The sequence below is a fragment of the Patiria miniata genome, unplaced genomic scaffold, assembly GCF_015706575.1.
Source record: "Patiria miniata isolate m_02_andy unplaced genomic scaffold, ASM1570657v1 HiC_scaffold_5, whole genome shotgun sequence".
NCBI classification, from domain to species: Eukaryota; Metazoa; Echinodermata; class Asteroidea; order Valvatida; family Asterinidae; genus Patiria; species Patiria miniata.
The window spans coordinates 18831328-18850403 of record NW_024037072.1 but is presented as its reverse complement, the minus strand read 5'-3'; the positions used below and the strand labels follow the sequence as shown (position 1 = coordinate 18850403).

At 40.5% G+C, this 19076-nt stretch overlaps 2 protein-coding genes across 2 annotated transcripts; one reads left to right on the top strand and one right to left on the bottom strand.

The window, feature by feature from the left end:
* Positions 1-4525, bottom strand: LOC119741756 (collagen alpha-1(X) chain-like). The gene is made up of 2 exons (XM_038217637.1): positions 4182-4525; positions 1-1587 (listed from the first exon to the last, which is right to left on the bottom strand). The coding sequence occupies exon 2, from the start codon at positions 1585-1587 to the stop codon at positions 820-822; it is 768 nt and encodes a 255-aa protein (XP_038073565.1). The 5' UTR covers positions 4182-4525; the 3' UTR covers positions 1-819.
* A 7706-nt stretch (positions 4526-12231) lies between these two features.
* On the top strand, positions 12232-18181 carry LOC119741267 (short-chain collagen C4-like). Its single transcript, XM_038217019.1, has 6 exons — positions 12232-12424; positions 13193-13370; positions 13699-13808; positions 14781-14844; positions 16253-16360; positions 16697-18181. Exons 1-6 carry the CDS (start codon positions 12242-12244, stop codon positions 17185-17187), a joined length of 1134 nt encoding a protein of 377 aa, XP_038072947.1. The 5' UTR covers positions 12232-12241; the 3' UTR covers positions 17188-18181.
* The last annotated feature ends 895 nt before the right edge of the window (positions 18182-19076 follow it).

Here is a 19076-nt window from a genome sequence, read left to right as displayed (position 1 = left end):
TCATATTGAAAGATTAACTGCTTTTATTTCTTTTTAATCTAATTGGCCAGTGTTCTATAGCGATCCACACGATTTTCCTTTTACTGTTATAATGACATTCACTGTCAAAATATTTCAGTTAGTGTTTCTTCGTGAACAAAAGATTATTAATCATGGAAACAGAGTTTGATACTCTTATCATAGTTTAACCTAACTGTGCGCTCCATTGTCACTATCCATTGGCAACACCTTTTGAACTTTATGCTAAACATTTATTTGTACACCCTAATATTATTCGAGAAAAGCACGATTGTTCTTGGTCTTATTAATTATTCATTGTTTTAAATTGCTGATGCTTACAAACTTTAATTATCCTCATTCGTTTCTCAATGGTATAGTTTACTAATCAACCACTGGTTGGAATAGTCTGTCACCTGAAACACAGCATTCCATTTAACATTACAAGTGATATGTGAACCAGTTTGAAAAAAGGTTAATTTGTGCGCTAGCGAGAAACGCCTTTTTCCACAGATCATGTTATATCAATTGAAAAAAAAATAAACGTTAGAAACTCCAAAGCCAGTTTTGCTTATGTTCCAGCGAGAAACACCAAATTGATTAGGCAACTAAATACGCTATAGAGCAACTACTTTTCTATCGTATGCTTTCCAATAAATGTACTTATAAAGCTATTAATGATTATATAAAGTTAATCAAATTAATTTTTCAGCGACTACTACTTGTTCAGCTAATTAAGCCATTACGTCTGTATGCCGAACTGAACTGAACTTTCACGGGCCATTGACCCAAGTAGGTCGGGGCGTGCATGTACATGTATACCTAGTTTGCGTACAGCAGAAACCCGGTGAACGAAGTGAAATTAGCAGAAGTACCGTGAACAGCGCCACTCAATGATAAATAAACCTGATCATCTGGCACCAACGACATCACTGAGCTGCTGCTCAGTTGATGGTATCCTAGAGTGTTATCATGAACTGTCACAGTTCGCTCTGTGTTTTTATACAATGTCACGTAAATACTGTTCGAGTCATGTGTTTTCAAGACTGAAAACATAAAGGCGTAGATGCCAGGTACTGCGCACGTGAAAGTGCCCGTGGGTAAGTTGAAATTTGCCCCTATGTCGAACACGGTCTTATCGAAGATCAGGCGGCCGCCTGAGGCACTGTATCTTGTGATTCTCGCAACGGTGAATGCTACTTGAGAGGCACTTGCGGCGGGTTCGCCTTGTTGTCCCATCGGGCCCGTGGGTCCTGGGTCTCCCTTCTCCCCTTTCGGACCAGACAGTCCCGCAGGTCCTTGCTGGCCAGGCTGGCCCACAACTTGCTCCCCTGTCTCGCCTGGTGCGCCCACCGAGCCCTTGTCTCCCTTGTCCCCTTTCAGACCGACCTCCCCCGGGGTCCCGAGCTCCCCCTTGGGACCCATGGGCCCCTGGGGTGCGGGTACAGCTGGGATACCCGGCACTCCGGGGGTACCGTGTTGACAGCAGGAGTAGCAAGGCGTTTCATCGGAAGGCGCGGTGCAGTTGACCGACGGCACGCTCTGGCTCAGTATCGACCACAACAATACAACGACCGCTGTCAGCTTCATCTACATTGCAAAACAAACAGTCACAAAGCTTGTCAAACAAGCAGATCAATCAATTTTTTTAATGCTTTTATTTGAAAGTGTGGTAAGAATGGAGGGAAAATAGTGACATTTGAAAAAAAAACCAAATTTCGGCTAAGAAGGCCTTTGTAAAATTGTTACTAGCATCTCAATTTATGGAAACTGAAAACGTGAAAGAGAAATATCGTGCCAAAAGTTGACCTCTCACCTCCGAAAATCTCAAATAAACATGTGGACTAATGGAACTCGGAGCACTCGTACAAAGATGAACATTTATTAAATAATTTTGTGGTAGTCACTGGATAAAAACTGAAGCTTAAATAAGAGACGAACATGTCTTTTAGGATATACCATTTTTCTAAAATAAACTTTAAGGACTCATTAACATTTACAAAAAAAAATCTAAAATGACCTCTGATAAGAACTGCATTCAAGCCAACCTATCGGCTGTATAGGTGGGTAAATCTTAGATTCGTTATACACTTTGTTCTCACGCAAGAACGTGATGTAAAAACAACCGTGAAAATGCCGGATGTGAAAGGTCGTAAGTAAAATTCGTTTTTACCCATCTCCAAGCGATTCTCATCATTTTTTTCTTGAGAAATACCAAAATAAAATTCCCAACATGAACGTTTCTTGGGGTGATTACTGTTAGAAATCATTCCGTCCACAAATTATAGCAAGAGAAAGGGCAACCTAGTGTCAACTGCCCATAGAAGGGACGCAGAGGGGTCTGGGAGCTCGCCGCGTGACCTTCTACTTTTAGGCTCTCTATTCACAAGTGACAATCAGTAAATTAGTGCAAGAGACCAGCAGCAAGTCTAATTCATAACTGATTAGCGAGTAGGTGGGTACTCATAAATTTTAACAAAACAAGAAGGTCGGTCCCTATATATAGGACCAGCAAAATATCTTAAGGAAGTATTGTTATTTGTCTCGTTTGTTTCTTTTTCTTTTTTACTTTAACTGAGTCTTATTTTTGTTTGTTTTACACAGCGCCATCGTGACCTGTTTCTGCGCTTTCGTTTCGTCCGGAAAGATAAGTTTAACTGAGACCGTTACACCTAGATCAACCCTTCCATTTGCGCACGCCGTCATGCATGGTCATACTTCCATGGCTATGCTCTTTGGAAATGTTTTGCAAGGTCTGCGTTTCCTTCTTAAGAATGTTGTGTATGAGATTCTTACTGATCTCTGCATGTGTAAAACTCTGGACGGCCCATGGCTGTTGAAGTGAAAGCACCACTTAAGACGCCTTGCAACCAAGACTATCACCACTGCATTACGCGGTGGATACGAGGGAAATGCCAAAACGCATATACACATCAGGAACTTCTGTTATTCGTCTCTTTGTATGGAATTTCTCTGAATGGGTCTTATCTCCCAAAACACCCGCTTCATCCACCATATGTTATATTCTTATTTTTAAGTCAGCTCACTTCCTGCTGTAATCAAGTGTGGCAAAACATTTACGGAGGAAGTGGACGATCAAAGATTGAGCTAATAACCAAACCTCTCCCTGCGTGTGCCCTTGAGATAAAACTAAAATTCTTCCACACTGTTCAATGTTTTCGTTTGCGAACTCAAAGCAGTACATGCACTGTGTCAGTGGTCCCTTTTCTTGTCATATTATTCTATAATATGACTTTGAAATTCGTCTATATCTGCATCTGATAGAATCATTTACAATATTCTTTGTGACACGGCGCTGCTGCTTCATGTCACTATTTGAACAATTTGAAAGTTGCTCTATCCATGCTATGCAACGTATTCGATTTTTCCTCCTGAAGAATTTTTGATAGGCATGTGATTTTTATTTCAACGGAAAATGCTCAGGCTACCTTTTATATATTAGACATTTCAACCAAAATACGTTTTTATGCTGGGTTTCTTATGCGCATATAACGCACAAAAAATAATCCTGAATATCATTTATTGTCTGGCTGCATGATAATTCGACATTTGTAAAATAAATACTCCTAACTAAACGTGGGCAGATTTGTTGTTCATGTCTCATGCAAAGGGAATGACGATTGTATTACATGTACTAGAAAAATAGGAATTTGAAAGGAAAATCTAATTTCAGGGTGAAACTCGCAAATAGCGCGGGAGAGCAACTTTCAGCTTCTGAAAATTGGAACCTTAAAATGGAGCTCATTTCAATAAGCTTGCTTATGTCCTGGCCATTGCGTACTAAAAAACACTTAAAAGACATAATACGATCATTTTGCATTTATCCCAAAAGTAACCTACGTAATTGTTACCACTAAAAAAAGCTTACTTGTATTAAATATCGCACTGGTATTGTTTGGGGGAAATAACGAGTGCTATGGACACAATCGTGCTTCGTGATCAAAAGGTTGTGCATGGTTTTTCGCTGTGATATCCACTGGGCTGAAACTTCCAACAGGTTATAGGTTTTCAACTGAACATTGAAATTATACGAAGGTGGGTTTCGAGGATTTCATAATACGTACAAACACTATTGCTCACTCACAATTTGAGTCGGACCATGGTCGGTCGAACCACTGCAGGTCAAGGAAGTGACAAAAACATATACACAAATGCATCCTTACCTTGATATCTTGTTCTTGCAAGTGCGACTTCTTTTGCTGCGTGAAAGTGAAAACGATGCTCGTGTGATTTGGTCAAAGCGAATTTTGAGGAGTGCAAGTCTCTTTGTGTTTGTTCCAGCTCCGTATTTCCTTAACCTGACCGTGACCACAATGAGTTGTCTAGTGTGTGATTGCATGGCTCTTACAAACTGTCAGTCCAGAGCCCGCCCCTTGATTTCCTCAGTGTGCGTTCGACTCGGCTATTCGATTAGGTCTGACGTCATTCTCAGGGCTCACCCTTTGGTGGAATTAAGACAAAAATGCGTACGATAGCAGCTGGGTGACAAGGCTCGGGGAAGCTACTCGAACACGTGCGTCCTACTAGTGTTCATTCGTTTTGAACGTACGCAAGACGGGCATTTACGTTTCAGCCAATGGAGAGCTTTGCTTGCCACGCTCCACCCACAGTTACCGCCCACCGTGACCGTCCACTGCCTTACTTTTATTATTCAAATTGTTTGCTGCATGCAAGAGGATTCCAACTCGTTGAGCGGTACAAAAATCTAAATAACAAAAGAGGATCTCTTACAAAGAAAGCTGTCTGACACAATACCTGCTGAATCTCTCTATCGAAGCAATTTTGCAAGTACATGTACATTGTACATGATGTGTTTTGAACAAAATCTAGTCGGTAAAGCAAACAGAATTACGCACGTAATTAGTTTAGTGCAGGTATATGAATTCAAACTGCAGGGAGTCCTCTCAGCATTTAAGCCTACTGTATATACTGCCTTTAGTCATGGATCCCGTGGCCACAATCATGTTCCTTTCTATGTTATTACTTTCTGTTATTGATAAGTGTACCCCCTGTTGATTTTTTTCTCGACGAAGAGCTGGCTTTTCTTTGGAATTATTTCAACATTCTGTTTATGGGTTTTCTCTGCACGGGCATATTTTGTTTGCCTGCACCTTTTTACCAAGATTGCGCTACAATATAAACTATTCTGAAGGCTTACGTAGGGGTACAGCATACAGTCAGTATTCAGATTAACAATGCACTTGGAATGTAAGGAAAGAAAAAGGCTAAGGCAGAGTACGAGCGCTATACATGTAGACACCATTATAAAGGTTTACGTAGGGTACAGTCAGTATTCAGATTAACAATACACTTGAAACGCAAGGAAAGAATAAGGCTAAGGCAGGGTACGAGCGCTACAATAGACACTATTATAAGGGCTTACGTAGGGTACAGTCAGTATTCAGATTTACAATACACTTGGCACGTAAGGAAAGAATAAGGCTAAGGCAGGGTACGAGCGCTACAATGGAAACTATGTAGGATTAAAAAGGCTTATACGTAGGGAACAGTCAGAATTCAGATTAACAATACACTCGGAACGCAAGGAAATAATAAGGCTAAGGCAGGGTACGAGCGCTACTTAGAAAAACAATAAAAACGGTACATAGGATTATAAATGTTACGCAGGGTACAGTCAGTATTCAGATTAACAAGACATATACATTTGTATGCCTGTTAAAGCTAAAGGCCACGTACCGTTGGGTACTGTCACTCTGAAAGCAAGACGAAAGTGAGGCACGAAATGGGGGACGTTCGACAAATGTGCCCGTGTGAATATCAATGATGAGGAGAGGGCACCTGTTTTAAATGCATATCGCCATAAGTTTATAAACAAAGAAGAGGTTTATGGAGTAAATCATTAGTTTATAGAGTAAATCACAAATGTTTAACGACGCTGAAAAAAAAGTTTGGCTCATTACGTTTAAAATTAACCTTAACTGAATCTCCAATAAAAAGAAATATTTGTATGTACCGTATTTTTATCATATTCTTTTCATAACTAAAAACGAATAAAACTGCTGCAAACTGTTTAAAGAGTGCATTGACCTGAAACTACAATAAAAAAAACTAAGCTGACCCATGTTTCGGCAAGTCCTTCAATTTTTTATTTATAATTATTTATTTATAATACATGTGATATAATCGATAACAATCTTTTATTTTGTTAATTTCAGTTTTTATTTATCGGAGATTATACGATAGAGCTTCAAAGAAACAGAGATTTGTTTGTGTTTACTTTTATTGACAGGAAAAAGGGTTGACAAACTTTGTCGAAAGATTTCAACATGAGTTTGAGTTGTACGTGCACTATAGTATCCTATACACGTATACACGTACATGTACAACATTTCCAGTGCTTTTCTTCATCACGTCATATGTCGCCTATAGGTACAGCACTATACAACTCCACTTTATGGTTCCCGATCCTGCCACTTAGAATGTTCTTTTGTTATGTTGAAATTTGTACCGCTCAACGACTTGTAATCCTCTTGCATTGTTATCGTGATTAATAGAAGCGCCGAACAATTTGAATAATAAAAGTAAGGCGGTGGACGGTCACGGTGGGCGGTAACTGTGGGTGGAGCGTGGCAAGCACAGCTTTTCATTGGCTGAGACGTAAATGCCCGTCATGCGTACGTTCAAAACGAATGAACACTAGTGAAATGTAGAGTGGGCGGACATAAGAGATTAAGTGACTATGATAGGTTGGGTAATCAAATGTGATTAAAGGTGCGAGCAGAGGATTATGTTCGCAAATCCTCTTGTTAGCAATAGCATGCTTTCGTGCCTTGCTGTTGGGCACTCTTCAGTTGCAAATAGGTGATTCAAAAAAGAATCGAAGCGGAAAAGTTGTGGTTGGGATTGGTTATATTCCAATCATGTATCGTAAGTTTGAAGTGTTGTGGTTACAACCATGTGATTTTAGTTGGCTTTTAGACATTGTTAATCTCTTTCATTTGGTAGTTGTTTGAGTAAGAAACTATCTTCCTACCGTGTGCGGTATCGGAAAAACACGTTGTGTTTCGTTGTTTTGTTTCTTGATTTTGTTAATACGAATGCATATTTATGTGGAGATGGTACTTTTTCTTTCCCAAATGTGGGTTGTTTATTTTGTTTGTACCATTCAATGTTGAGATTGATTTATGATTTTTTGGGGAGGCCAATACTGTTTTGAACCCTTTGTTTTGGGGTTAAGTTTGTGGGTTTTTGTCTTGTTTTGTGTTGTTTGGTGTAAAATGGGTATAGTTATCCGTCTGCGGATAATTTGTATGTCCATTTATCAAGTGCTTATGCTTCTGCTAGCATAGCGTTTTTGTTGTTGTTATAACAAATACAGATAATGTTTTCCGTATGCGGAAATATGGTTGTTGGTTTTCCGAATTGAAGTGTACATGTGGTGGAACGTGAGATATTGTGTCTCGTGTGTGGCAGACTGATTGTTACAAGTCTGTGGATGTACTTGAAGTACTGAGAAACAGAGATAGAAGCAACCTGAAGATACCTCGCTTGTTAATCAAGACGGTATTCTCGGGCAGTTTTTGATGGCCATCGACCCACAATACCCCGGGGTGGGGCAAGGAGTATAACATAGAAGTTTGGAAAAGGGATGGCACTATCCCATTCAGTGACACTTCTTCTCTGGTGACTTGTATGGCTTAGTATGGGTTGTAAGCATGACTGAGTCTTTGCCGGTTATGTCCGAGTGAAATGTAGAGTGGGCGGACATAAGAGATTAAGTGACTATGATAGGTTGGGTAATCGAATGTGATTAAAGGTGCGAGCAGAGGATTATGTTCGCAAATCCTCTTGTTAGCAAAAAAACCTGGTTTCTATACAAGATTCGTTTCTATACATGATTCGGAGAACATGATGTATTTAAAGGGAATATACAACATTTGCAAACATCGAAAAATAAAACTACCAAGTTTTTACGAAATACCTTACTAGGATGTTGGTAAATGACAGTCTCAAGCAAATTATGGCACCTGGTGTGAAGTCATTTTCAAGAAAATGGTATTTTTGTAAACATTTCCAACGGTGGTCGGCCGACCAGCGTTGGAAAAACCTAACTATTTTTCAACTACTGCTCCAAATTTACCATTTTTTTCATTGGTTACATGTTCATGAACGGGTGCAGGCCAGCTAGACTGGTTCCCTTGCCTTACAATCTTCCATCATCTATAAATTGATCCATTTTATCTTTTGTGGAGTCAGGGAACCAGACTACTTGAACATTTTTGTTTTTCTTGGTTTTTCCAACCTTTTCGAATACCAAACTTAAAAAATTTCAGTGTAACAATATTTGATCTATTATACTAACCTCTCAAATAGTTCATTTCTGAAAATTACAGCAAAAGCCAATGATGCACATTCCCTTTAAGTGGATACATTATATAAAATACTGAAGGTTTAAGGTGAAAATTACACTTATTGTCTGCACTATTAAAATGGTCCGTAAATTTACGGACTCCGTAAAGTGAAATATTCCGTATTTTCGGCGTAATTTTACGGAGTTTCCGTAAATGCAAATATTAATTATGCTAATTAGCGTGATTACAATCAACCACATCGGCCCAAACACCTACACATAACAGTACATCCAAGTAGGCCTACATATTGTTATTTCACATAGAACCGTGTACACATGTCCAAACTCATGTTAAGGGTCTGTTTATTTTACGGAATGAAAAAACATTTCCGGAAATGTTGCTGCCAGCAAAAAAATAGCGTTCCGTATTCCTGCAGCAAAATTTCTGGATTCATGGGCGTCGCGGGGGGGGGGGGCAAGGGGGCGCTTTCCCCCCTCCCCCCCCCGGCCCCCGGAAAAGCAAACAAACAAAAAAAGGAAGAAAAAAAAAAGAAAAAAAGAAAAGAAAAAGGGGCGCAAAGTCATAGCGGTGTAAATTTAATGAGTTGTGGGGGGGGGGGGAATGTCCCTGCCCCCCTCTAATACTGATAAATCGAGAATTTGTTGAGAAATAAAAGACATTTTTGGGAAAAAATATGTTTTGCCCCCCTCTAGAAAAAATCCTGGCGACGCCCATGTGTGGATTTATTCAGATCAGTAAGAATTAGGCATTTGTTTGGTTGATTTAAAGCATAAAGAACCAAAGGGGTCAGAATGAAGGTCCACGGAATTGATGTTTGTACAGAAATAGGGCCGCCACTAAGTTTTCATTTTATATTAGCCATAGCAAGGAATCAATAAACGAACACTTTCAAACCCTTTCCAACCTATCTGGAGTTATCTCAGCCCTATATTTTATCATTGGGTTGTTGTAATAGGGCTGGAGAAAACTTTCAACACGGACTAGTATTTTTAAAAATTGAATTTTAAAATGTGCCATTTTGTCCCCGTGACACACTAAAACTGGACTCACTCAAACCTGGTCAGGCATAGCCACTACACAGGTCCGTGAAGAAAATAACGAGCCACGATGAAAATTCAGCCTACACTTGCAGTGAAAAAGGAGGCATACCATGTACTGACAGCGTAATTTTTATTCCTAGGAGGGTTAGGGGCAATGTCATGAATAATTCATGTTTATCCATGAGAACGGATAATGACATCAACAGCATTGTTGTTAGTTACTCAACTAGTTACAATACATTAAAGCATTTTAAAGAACGGTTGTCGTCGAGCTACCACACAGTAGCCTAGTGGATAGCGAGATGAGCTATGGATACAAACAGTATCATACAAAGATCCCTGGTTCGAATCCACGTCGTTGCTGCTCATTTTCATTAGCTATTTTTCTTCTCCAAATTTATCACTGAGATAATTTTAAATTAAGGGGAAAATAGAACGAGAACCTAAGTCTTGCAATGATTCCAAGGAAAAACTGAATTATTCATGAAATTGCCCCTAACCCTCCTAGGAAAAAAAATTACGCGTACTGACAGCCAATCAAGTTATCTTCGCTGGCCGCGTATTTTTTGGGGGGCAAAATACATCGTATTTTAACCAATCACATCACGCAGCCTAACATGAATATTTATCACGCTGTGTGGATGAAAGACACTCAGATTCTCGTAGTGTTTTCCCTTCAATTTGCTACAACAAACAGAGCATGAACTTTCGCACGTATGGCTACTCCGAAATATATATAAAAAGCTAATATATTTGCTGGCATTTTAGTTTTGAAACAACGTCGCCAGCCTTGTACCATCTGTTGATTCTAACATCTGGTGGTTTTTTTTTTATGACGACCGAGAGATAAATCGTCTCCACGCTTCGACTTCGACAGTGAGTACGCGCAGTACACTTTGTTGCGTTAAAACAACTTACCCATATTCTTGGACGGCAACATATAGGGCCTGGCGGATTCAAGGGCGGATCCAGAACACAATTTGGGGGGGGGGGCCAAAAAAAATTTTGGTTCCCAAAAAAGTGGGTCAAAAAAATTACGGCGTGGGGTTCGGGGCCCGCTTAAGGGCCCCGAATTTTTTTTTGATTCTAGATGCTCTGTGGTGCGATCTGAGGCAATTTCTGACCACTTTAACCAATGTTTTTTTGAGGAAAAGATGGTGGTGTACTCATTGCCTGCCTTTATTGAGATGTCACATAAAAAAAAAAAAATTGGTTTCGGTTTTTTTTTTGGGGGGGGGGGGGGCCATGGCCCCCTTTGCCCCCCCCCCCTGGATCCGCCCTTGGGCGGATTCATACAAAATAATAGGACATCTTATTTTTGACCATGTTATAATGAAAGATGACTCACTACAGAAATAGAAATTGTTCTCGTACGGCAGGAATGCTTACGCACCTTTTGCCAGCAGCATGCTTCCATGTGGTTCAATGTCAGGGGAGGATCCAGCTTTTATGAAACAGGAGATGAAGGGGGTTGAGCAAAGGCGTACCGGAGGGGCGCCTTGCTAGGGGAGGGGTGGTTCCAGGGACATGCCCCCCAATATATATTTTTTGAAAAATACGATGCTTCTCCTGCATTCTCAAGTTATTTTAGAACATATAGGAGCCTTATCATTCCATTTATTATTTTTGGCTAATATATCAACGTTAGTCAGCGACTGAACGGGGAGTTGCAACCCTCCAACCGCCTCCCCTCGAGATCCACCATTGAATACCCCACTGAATTGTATTGCATTGTCCCACTAAATTTTTCTGCATTTCATCCACTTCCCCCTGAAGTCTCTCCACTAGTTCTTCCCCCTGCACTCCTTGATCCACAAGTTGCGCTCCCAACAATGTGCCTCTACATGTAAAGTCAGTCTTTAAAGTGTTTGAAGTGGGCGCATAAACTGCCAGAAACAATACACCGAGGGGCCCTCGATAGCTAGGTCTATGTATACATAATTTCAAATAATATTTAGCTCTTTTGTTACCAATGGCGTAAATCTGTGCCGGCGAGCGGGGGGGGGGGGGGGGGGGGATGGGGGGATCATTATCCAAAAATTTCCCGGCCGTTGAAATTTGAAAAGCGCGGGGGGGGGGGGGGGGGGTGGACACCACATTACACAAGGGGGCGCTCTTCAGGATGTATATCAATGTGTGTATTCGCGCTTACAGCAAAACGGCACATTTTAAAAGCTTGTGTACTTTCTTTCTTCACCTTTCAGTGCTATTGAATACATTTGGGTTGTTGGGATGTTCGACAATCACCTCAAAATCCGCATTGTTTTCTTTCGTTGCGAAAAAGTGGGGGGTGGGGGGGCCTGGTCAAAAAGTGGGGGGGGGGGGGGATACCCCCCGGATTTACGCCCCTGCTAGTAATTCTGAGCTGTGGGCTCTTGAGGGATGGGTGTTTAGGGGGCGGGGGCTCTGCCCCAAACGACCCTCCCGCCCCATTGCATAATTTAAAAAAATATATGTCAAACCTTAGTAAAGTTTGATGAACTTCATGCTTGTAGTTCTCACATGTGGGAAGTAGATTCGTATTATGCCCAGGGTCAACTGACAATAATTAGGTAAGGGCTCACTTCAAATATGCCTATTTATAAGTGTGTCAGCGTATCTGCATGAGCTTTGGAGGCAAAAGGGTAAGTAGAGTGTATCATTTTACGCTAACATAATGTCTTTACCATGCCAAAGTTGAAAATGTATTTTATAAAGTCAAATGCGAAATGCAGGGACCACGTGAAGAATCATTTGGACGCCAAATCGACCGTGGGAAAGCCAGCAACTTTGTCAAGACACGCATTGAGACTGAATCGATTCTACACATCTAATCTTGAAAGTCTAGTATACACCTCAACCATCGTTGCAATGGCACCAATGAACAAGTCTTCAGATTTTGGAATGGAAATGTTCGATCAAAGCAAACAATCTAACAAGAATGCAGTGTTTTGGCGTTGGTTTGTGGCAGGGACACTGCTGAACCTGTGCATCACATCGGTCCTGGTTGGCCTGACTGTGTTCTACGTCCACACGGAGCTAAAGTCAGTAAGGGTGAGTAAAGACTGATTTGTAAACCTGGATGTTTTGTTTTTATTTTGATGTGTTTTAAATAAACCGAAGAAATGAACTGAATATTACTTTTAAGTACACATATTAACTGAGCTTAAACGAGTATTGGGATTGCAGAATATATCAAATATTGAATAATTATTAATCTAAAAAAAAAGTAGATCCGTATATATTTTAAACTATCGAACTTGAAAATTACTGTCAGTGAGGTCGTATCTTATAGGGGGTGGTTCTTCAATTTTCTATTCTGTAATCATAGATGACTGCTAAAAATATCCTGAGCTGTCTCAGCAATGCGCTCCTGCAGCTGTGATCTGTATTTTAAAAAGGGGAGTAAGACATTGTCGAAGATGCGTTGCATTTAACGATGCATTGTGAACAAATGAATTAATTTTTCGATTATTTTTCAAAGTTTATCATCGCCTGCCAAATTGCGTCATCGCGTACGGTTGTTTATCAGCCAACACACTGCAACTTTAGCACAAGAACGATCAACGATTAACGTTTCTGGAACCATTTTTTTAGTCATTGAAAAACAAAATGTCTCCGAGGAGAACGCCACACTACTGCCTACCTCCAGCTTTCTTGATAATTATTTCATCATCTTTTGTTCTTTTTTGCCTTTTGCCATAAGAATGGATTTTATAGCCTTGCTTAGGTTGATTTCTATATTTAAAAAACACTGGATTCTCTCTGCTGACTATTTAACTTTCGATATTTCAACACATCATCTTGTGTCTGTTCTTTCAGCAACAAATAGCGAGCAACGAAGATCGTTTGTCATTAGTCGAGAAGGCCATGCCACAAGGAACACCTGACCCGACTTCGACGAATGCCCAACTGCGAATTCGAAGGGACCAAGGCAATCCCCTGCCAGTCAGCCACACCGTCAATCAAAATGTGACGTTCCCATTTGCGTGGGACATTGGTAAAGGAATTTTGAACCTTTTGAAAAAGGAAACAATTCTTGAATCAAACCACTGTTTATTTTAGAAGTTACCCAAGATGCTGACAAGTTGACCAGAAATATACAAATCACAGAGGGTGCAGGAACATTATGATATTTGTAGAATCCTTCCAAAATATGGAGAGAAACAAATCCATTTTGCTCAAAGATCAAACGTCATGCCTCTTCCATTAACGTTGCGATTAACAAGTTGAACTGTTATCGTTATTTGATATTATTGGATTTTTTTTTAAAGTTCTTTTGTAGTAATTGTTATTCGTTTGTTTTTCGTTTTCTTCCAAAAATCAAGGGCGTTTTGGATATGGAGGCTGTCGTGACGGTAGGGACGGGCGTGATGGACGAGATGGAATTCAGGGCCCAGCAGGCCAGCAAGGCCCAAAAGGAGTCAAAGGTGAACCGGTAAGAATCCCAATCAAACATTACTTAGGCATTATCCAGTTGCCAAAGAAATTTCGATAAACTACTTCAAAGTAACGACCTTGGCAGATTTGTGGCGGCAATACGAGCGATTTACAACAAACTGCACTATACAAACCGTTTGTCCCAAAGCTACTGTTTTTAACATCATTGTTGACATCCTGCCTATACAAACCCCTTTGAATTGTGTACTTACATTACCAAGCGCAAACAGGTACTTTTAGAAGCCTCACAAATAAACGTGTTATCTATTTTCACACATACTAGAAGCTTATAATCACTATACTCATCACCGCCCCTCCCCCAAACTCAGCCCAATTATTGGCGTAACGGTGTAATCCTAATCGATAGCGCTGCCCGGCTGACAAATGACAGTCAGTCGGGTGTTTTAGTCCGTGCAACGTATAGTTACACAAATGCTTTCGTTTGCGTAATTTTTTTTCCTAGGAGGGTTAGGGGCAATGTCATGAATAATTCAGTTTTTCCTTTGAATCATTGCAAGACTTAGGTTCTCGTTCTATTTTTCCCTTAATTTAAAATTATCGCAGTGATAAATTTGGAGAAGAAAAATAGCTGATGAAAATGAGCAGCGACGACGTGGATTCGAACCAGGGATATTTGTATCCATAGCTCATCTCGCTATCCACTAGGCTACTGTGTGGTAGCTCGACGACAACCGTTCTTTAAAATGCTTTAATGTATTGTAACTAGTTGAGTAACTAACAACAATGCTGTTGATGTCATTGTCCGTTCTCATGGATAAACATGAATTATTCATGACATTGCCCCTAACCCTCCTAGGAATAAAAATTACGCCTTCCGTTTGTGTCCGCAGATTCAAAAACTCTAACGGACTCGACTCTCACCCTTGTTCTACTTATATTCCTATCAAGTCTAAGACGGAAGCTTGATTTGTTTAATTCGGTGTCAAACAATCATGTATTTATTCGGCAGGGTTTACCAGGTGCTGCAGGAAAAGCCGGACCCAGAGGGCTGAAGGGAGACTCAGAGGACACGGGTTCGTTTCGCCATTGTTATATTACATTTAATTCAAAATGAGAGATCCAAAAACCGTCGGATTTGGAAATGCGCTTTCTGGCTCTTTAAAGGGAATGTACATCATTGGCTTTTGCTGTAATTTTCAGAAATTTTTAAGGTATTATTTTTAAGGTTTTTAAACTATTTAAGGGGTTAGTATAATAGATCAAATATTGTTTAAGTGACATGTTTGAAGTTTTGTGTTCGAAAATGCTTGAAAACCAAGAAAAACAAAAATTGATTAAGTAGTCTGGTTTCCTGACTCCACTAAAGATAAAATGGATCAATTTATAGATGTCGGAAAATTGTAAGGTAAGGGAACCAGTCTAGCTGGCCTGCACCCGTTCATGAACATGTAACCAATAGCAAACAAAATTTGGACTGATAAAAATTGTAAATTTGGAGCAGTAGTTCAAAAATAGTTAGGTTTTTCCAACGGTGGTCGGCCGACCACCGTTGGAAATGTATACAAAAATATCATTTTCTTGAAAATGACTTGACACCAGGTGCCGTAATTTTACAGGATGCTTTAGACTGTCATTTACCAACATCCTAGTAAAGTATTTCGTAAAAACTTGGTAGTTTAATTTTTTGATGTTTGCAAATGTTGTATATTCCCTTTAACAAACTTTGGTTTTTCCTGACAAAAAATGCACACTTTATTTTGACAAAAAAAACCTACGTTTTTCTATATGAGGCGTTTGCGACCATCTGAAAACAAATTCTGGGTTGTTTTTGTACACAAGCGGCTCCGACGAATAAGTAGACTGGTTCCCGCTCTCTTCATTATCGATCCTGATAGGGAGGCAGGAACTCTGCAAGATCTGAATTATCGTCGGGCTGCAAATAATTCGAACTTTGTGGAGTAAATATTACATTAACTAAACTGTGGGCCGATATTTGTTTTCGCGATGTCTGTTAACACAAAAATCTATGTTCCGGGTGAGCGTGAGAATAGCTCGAACAATACTTATAACCATCAGGTTTCAAGTGGGCGTCGCAAGGGAAAGGCATGTCACTATACATGTCACTTGGTGGTCGGTCTGTCTGTCTGTCTGCCTGTCCCGAAAATGGACAAAAATTATGGTGTTCCATATGCGCCATGGCGTCGCATTTTTCGGCGTCGCATTTTCCAGCTCTGACCGGGATCATTTTGATCGATTTCATGCAAGACTTTCATGCAACACTTCATGCAACACGGCCAGAGCTTGTGCACTCGCACTTGTTTGCAGTTAAATGGGTACAAATCATGACGTTTCATTGACAAGATTTTAAAAGGCTTTTTACTCAAAGCGATGAATTCGGGATAAGTGTGTTGACTTGGATCACATAATGATTTTGGTAAATCTCAACCCCTTTCTACAATTATACCTGATAATTCTTTTTAGAGCCACGTGACCACCGTGACAACCGAATGCTGTTAGGGGGAGAAACTTACGTCCGATGGGGGCGCACTATCTGCCCCAATCACACAAGCACGGAACTGGTGTACGCAGGTAGGCCTGGCAAAGATATTAACAAAGATGTTGGCTTAGCAAAGAGCTTTTTAAAAGAAAATATTGCTTAGCAAATAGTTTCTGTTTAGGAGTGGACACAAACTGATTATTTAGGGCGCTGTTCAAGGTGCATGATTTGGGTTGCCCTATTTGTTGGAGATTATTTTCTGACCCACAATGTTTTGAGCAGGAAGAATTTCTTGTCCACATAAAATGATTAATGTTTGGGGAGGGGTGACACTTTCAACACGTCCGCACACTTTAGGGATACCATTCATTGCCGTTCTCTTAAACGTTTCCTTTTTATTGCAACGAATATATTTAATCCCATTGAAGGCTTCGCAACCGGTTCGCATTACACCCAAAAAGGCGGCTCCGTGGATTTTATCTGCCTTCCCACTAATCCTGACTGGGCGGCATCTTACAACGACGGGTTTAACTCACATTCGTATCTGTACGGAACAGAGTACGAGGTAAGCAACTACGATCCGTTCTCCCACGAGAACGCCGAGGTCCTTCACGACCATGACGTCCCGTGCGCCGTGTGCCGCCTCGTGGATCGCGGGACCCAGCACCTGTTCCCGGCCAAGCTCGGCTGTCCGGAAACCTGGACGGAGGAGTACAGAGGCTTCCTCATGTCTGGATATCACAGCCATGAGCAGCGGTCCAAAGCCGTGTGCGTGGACCAAGCCCCGGAGGTGGTCTCTGGTAGTCACGCTAGCCAAGACGGAGCACTATTGTACATCATAGAGGGGGTCTGCGTGCCCCTCCATTGCCCTCCGTACGTCAACGGGCGTGAAATAACCTGTACCGTCTGCAGCATCTAAGGCGGCTGACATGTCACTCTATAGTCGATAGTATTGTGCCGACGTCTGGGAAATGATGACTGGAAGTGGACCTCATGGTCTAGAGTAACATTATTTGCTGTTCGTCTCTTTGACATGATGTGCACTTGCGCAGTTGTAATGCTTGCAGTTGTCATGCTTGTAATGCTTATAGTTATCATATAGATATAGATTTGGAGTTCGTTCAAATACCAGAAAACAATTTCTAAAAGCCTGAGTATTGGCTACAAGCACCCCATAATGATTATTAGCCTATATTAGCGCTGTTTGTTTTGTGTTAAGTCGTTGATATTTTTACCCAAACCAAGGGTAGCGCCCTCCTAGTGCGTCGGCCATACCTCAAATAGTCTATGAAGATTAACATTTTACCTCGCAGTTAATATGGCTGACTCGTAGACAAAGTCTATTGAAAATCGTGATGTGTACATGGGCTGGTGAAACTTGTTTATTTCTGCAGGAATATGGACTCCGTGTATAAGCACGCCCTCAACGGTAATAAAAAGAAAGTTGGGAGGGACCATTGGGAGGGATTCTAGAACCGATTGCCGATGTGTTCCCTCATACTGAAGTTCTCGTGAGTGGTGACGAAGCGCCATCTATTGCTCATGCACGGAGTCCATAATACGCAGAGGCTCAGTTAATAACGATGATCTTTACATCGTGCCAGAAACGTCGATCCAGTTAAACTTCTTTGCTTTGCATTCAAATCTTAACAATGTGTATGCTTTTACTTAAAGATTGTTTGGTATCGCTGACCTTGTGCCTTCTAATATACTATGTAGTTTATCGCATTATATTATTTACATAAATGTGTTATCTCTGTCGGTCATCTATAAGAGGAATGAGTTACTTGACTTGTTGTTGATTTCAACAACATCAAAATGTCGTGAACACTTCACAGCCAAAAGCACGATCAGTATTGTACCCAGACAATGATTTGATGTTGGAAATAAACGTTTTGTCATCAGCATGGGGAGGATGTGCATTGTTCCAATTTTCCCTTTTATCTTTTTTGAAAGAGGAGATCGTACCTGGTTACATGGTCTTTAGACCTGGCTTAAGCATTTAAAGAGAAATAACATCGTGTGCGGTACCCAAAACGATGTAAACGACGACTGAAAATCAACGTAACAATAATGCAGTAATTTCAACATCGAAACATGAGCAATGACATATCATCGACATCAGCGGCAGCGCAACTGATGCATGTACTGATGCAGATACTTGACTGCCTCTGTATCCTGGGCCATATTAGCCACATGTGGAAAAACCTGACAATTTCCCCAGCTGTCTTGGAAATACATATCGTCTTTTAACTTTATTTCTTGCTTATCTACCCACTTACCTGGTTACTAATAAAGGAGAAAAAAAGAAGGGAAAGTATGAATTTTAGATTGTGTCGTAGTTAACAGGATACAGACATATACATATAAATAAATGGCTTTGCCTGTTGCCCTGAAGAATGACTTGTTCCTGAATATCCACAATATTTTGGTTTAGTTGTATTGAATTGTTTTGATTTTTCTGAATTGTTCTGGATGTATTGCGCCATGATCGTCATTTGTTTCGGATTATAAATGGGCATTATGCCTGTACGTGTAAAGGAGACCCGGTATCGTAATTTCTTCGAACGGTGGAAGACACCGGTCATTAGTGAGACATTTTCATGTCTCCCTAGTGTCACAGCCCCCCTTTAGAGGCAAAATTGTATAGTCGCAATAAGATTATTTTTGCTGCTTGTGGTCTAATTAGTAAACATACCGACATTTGTGGAAAAAGGACGAGGGAATATTGGGTAAGGGCACATTTAAATTGGAAAAATTTGTGCACAAGTTTATGGGGATGTTTCTTTTTACCTTGTTTCACTTACC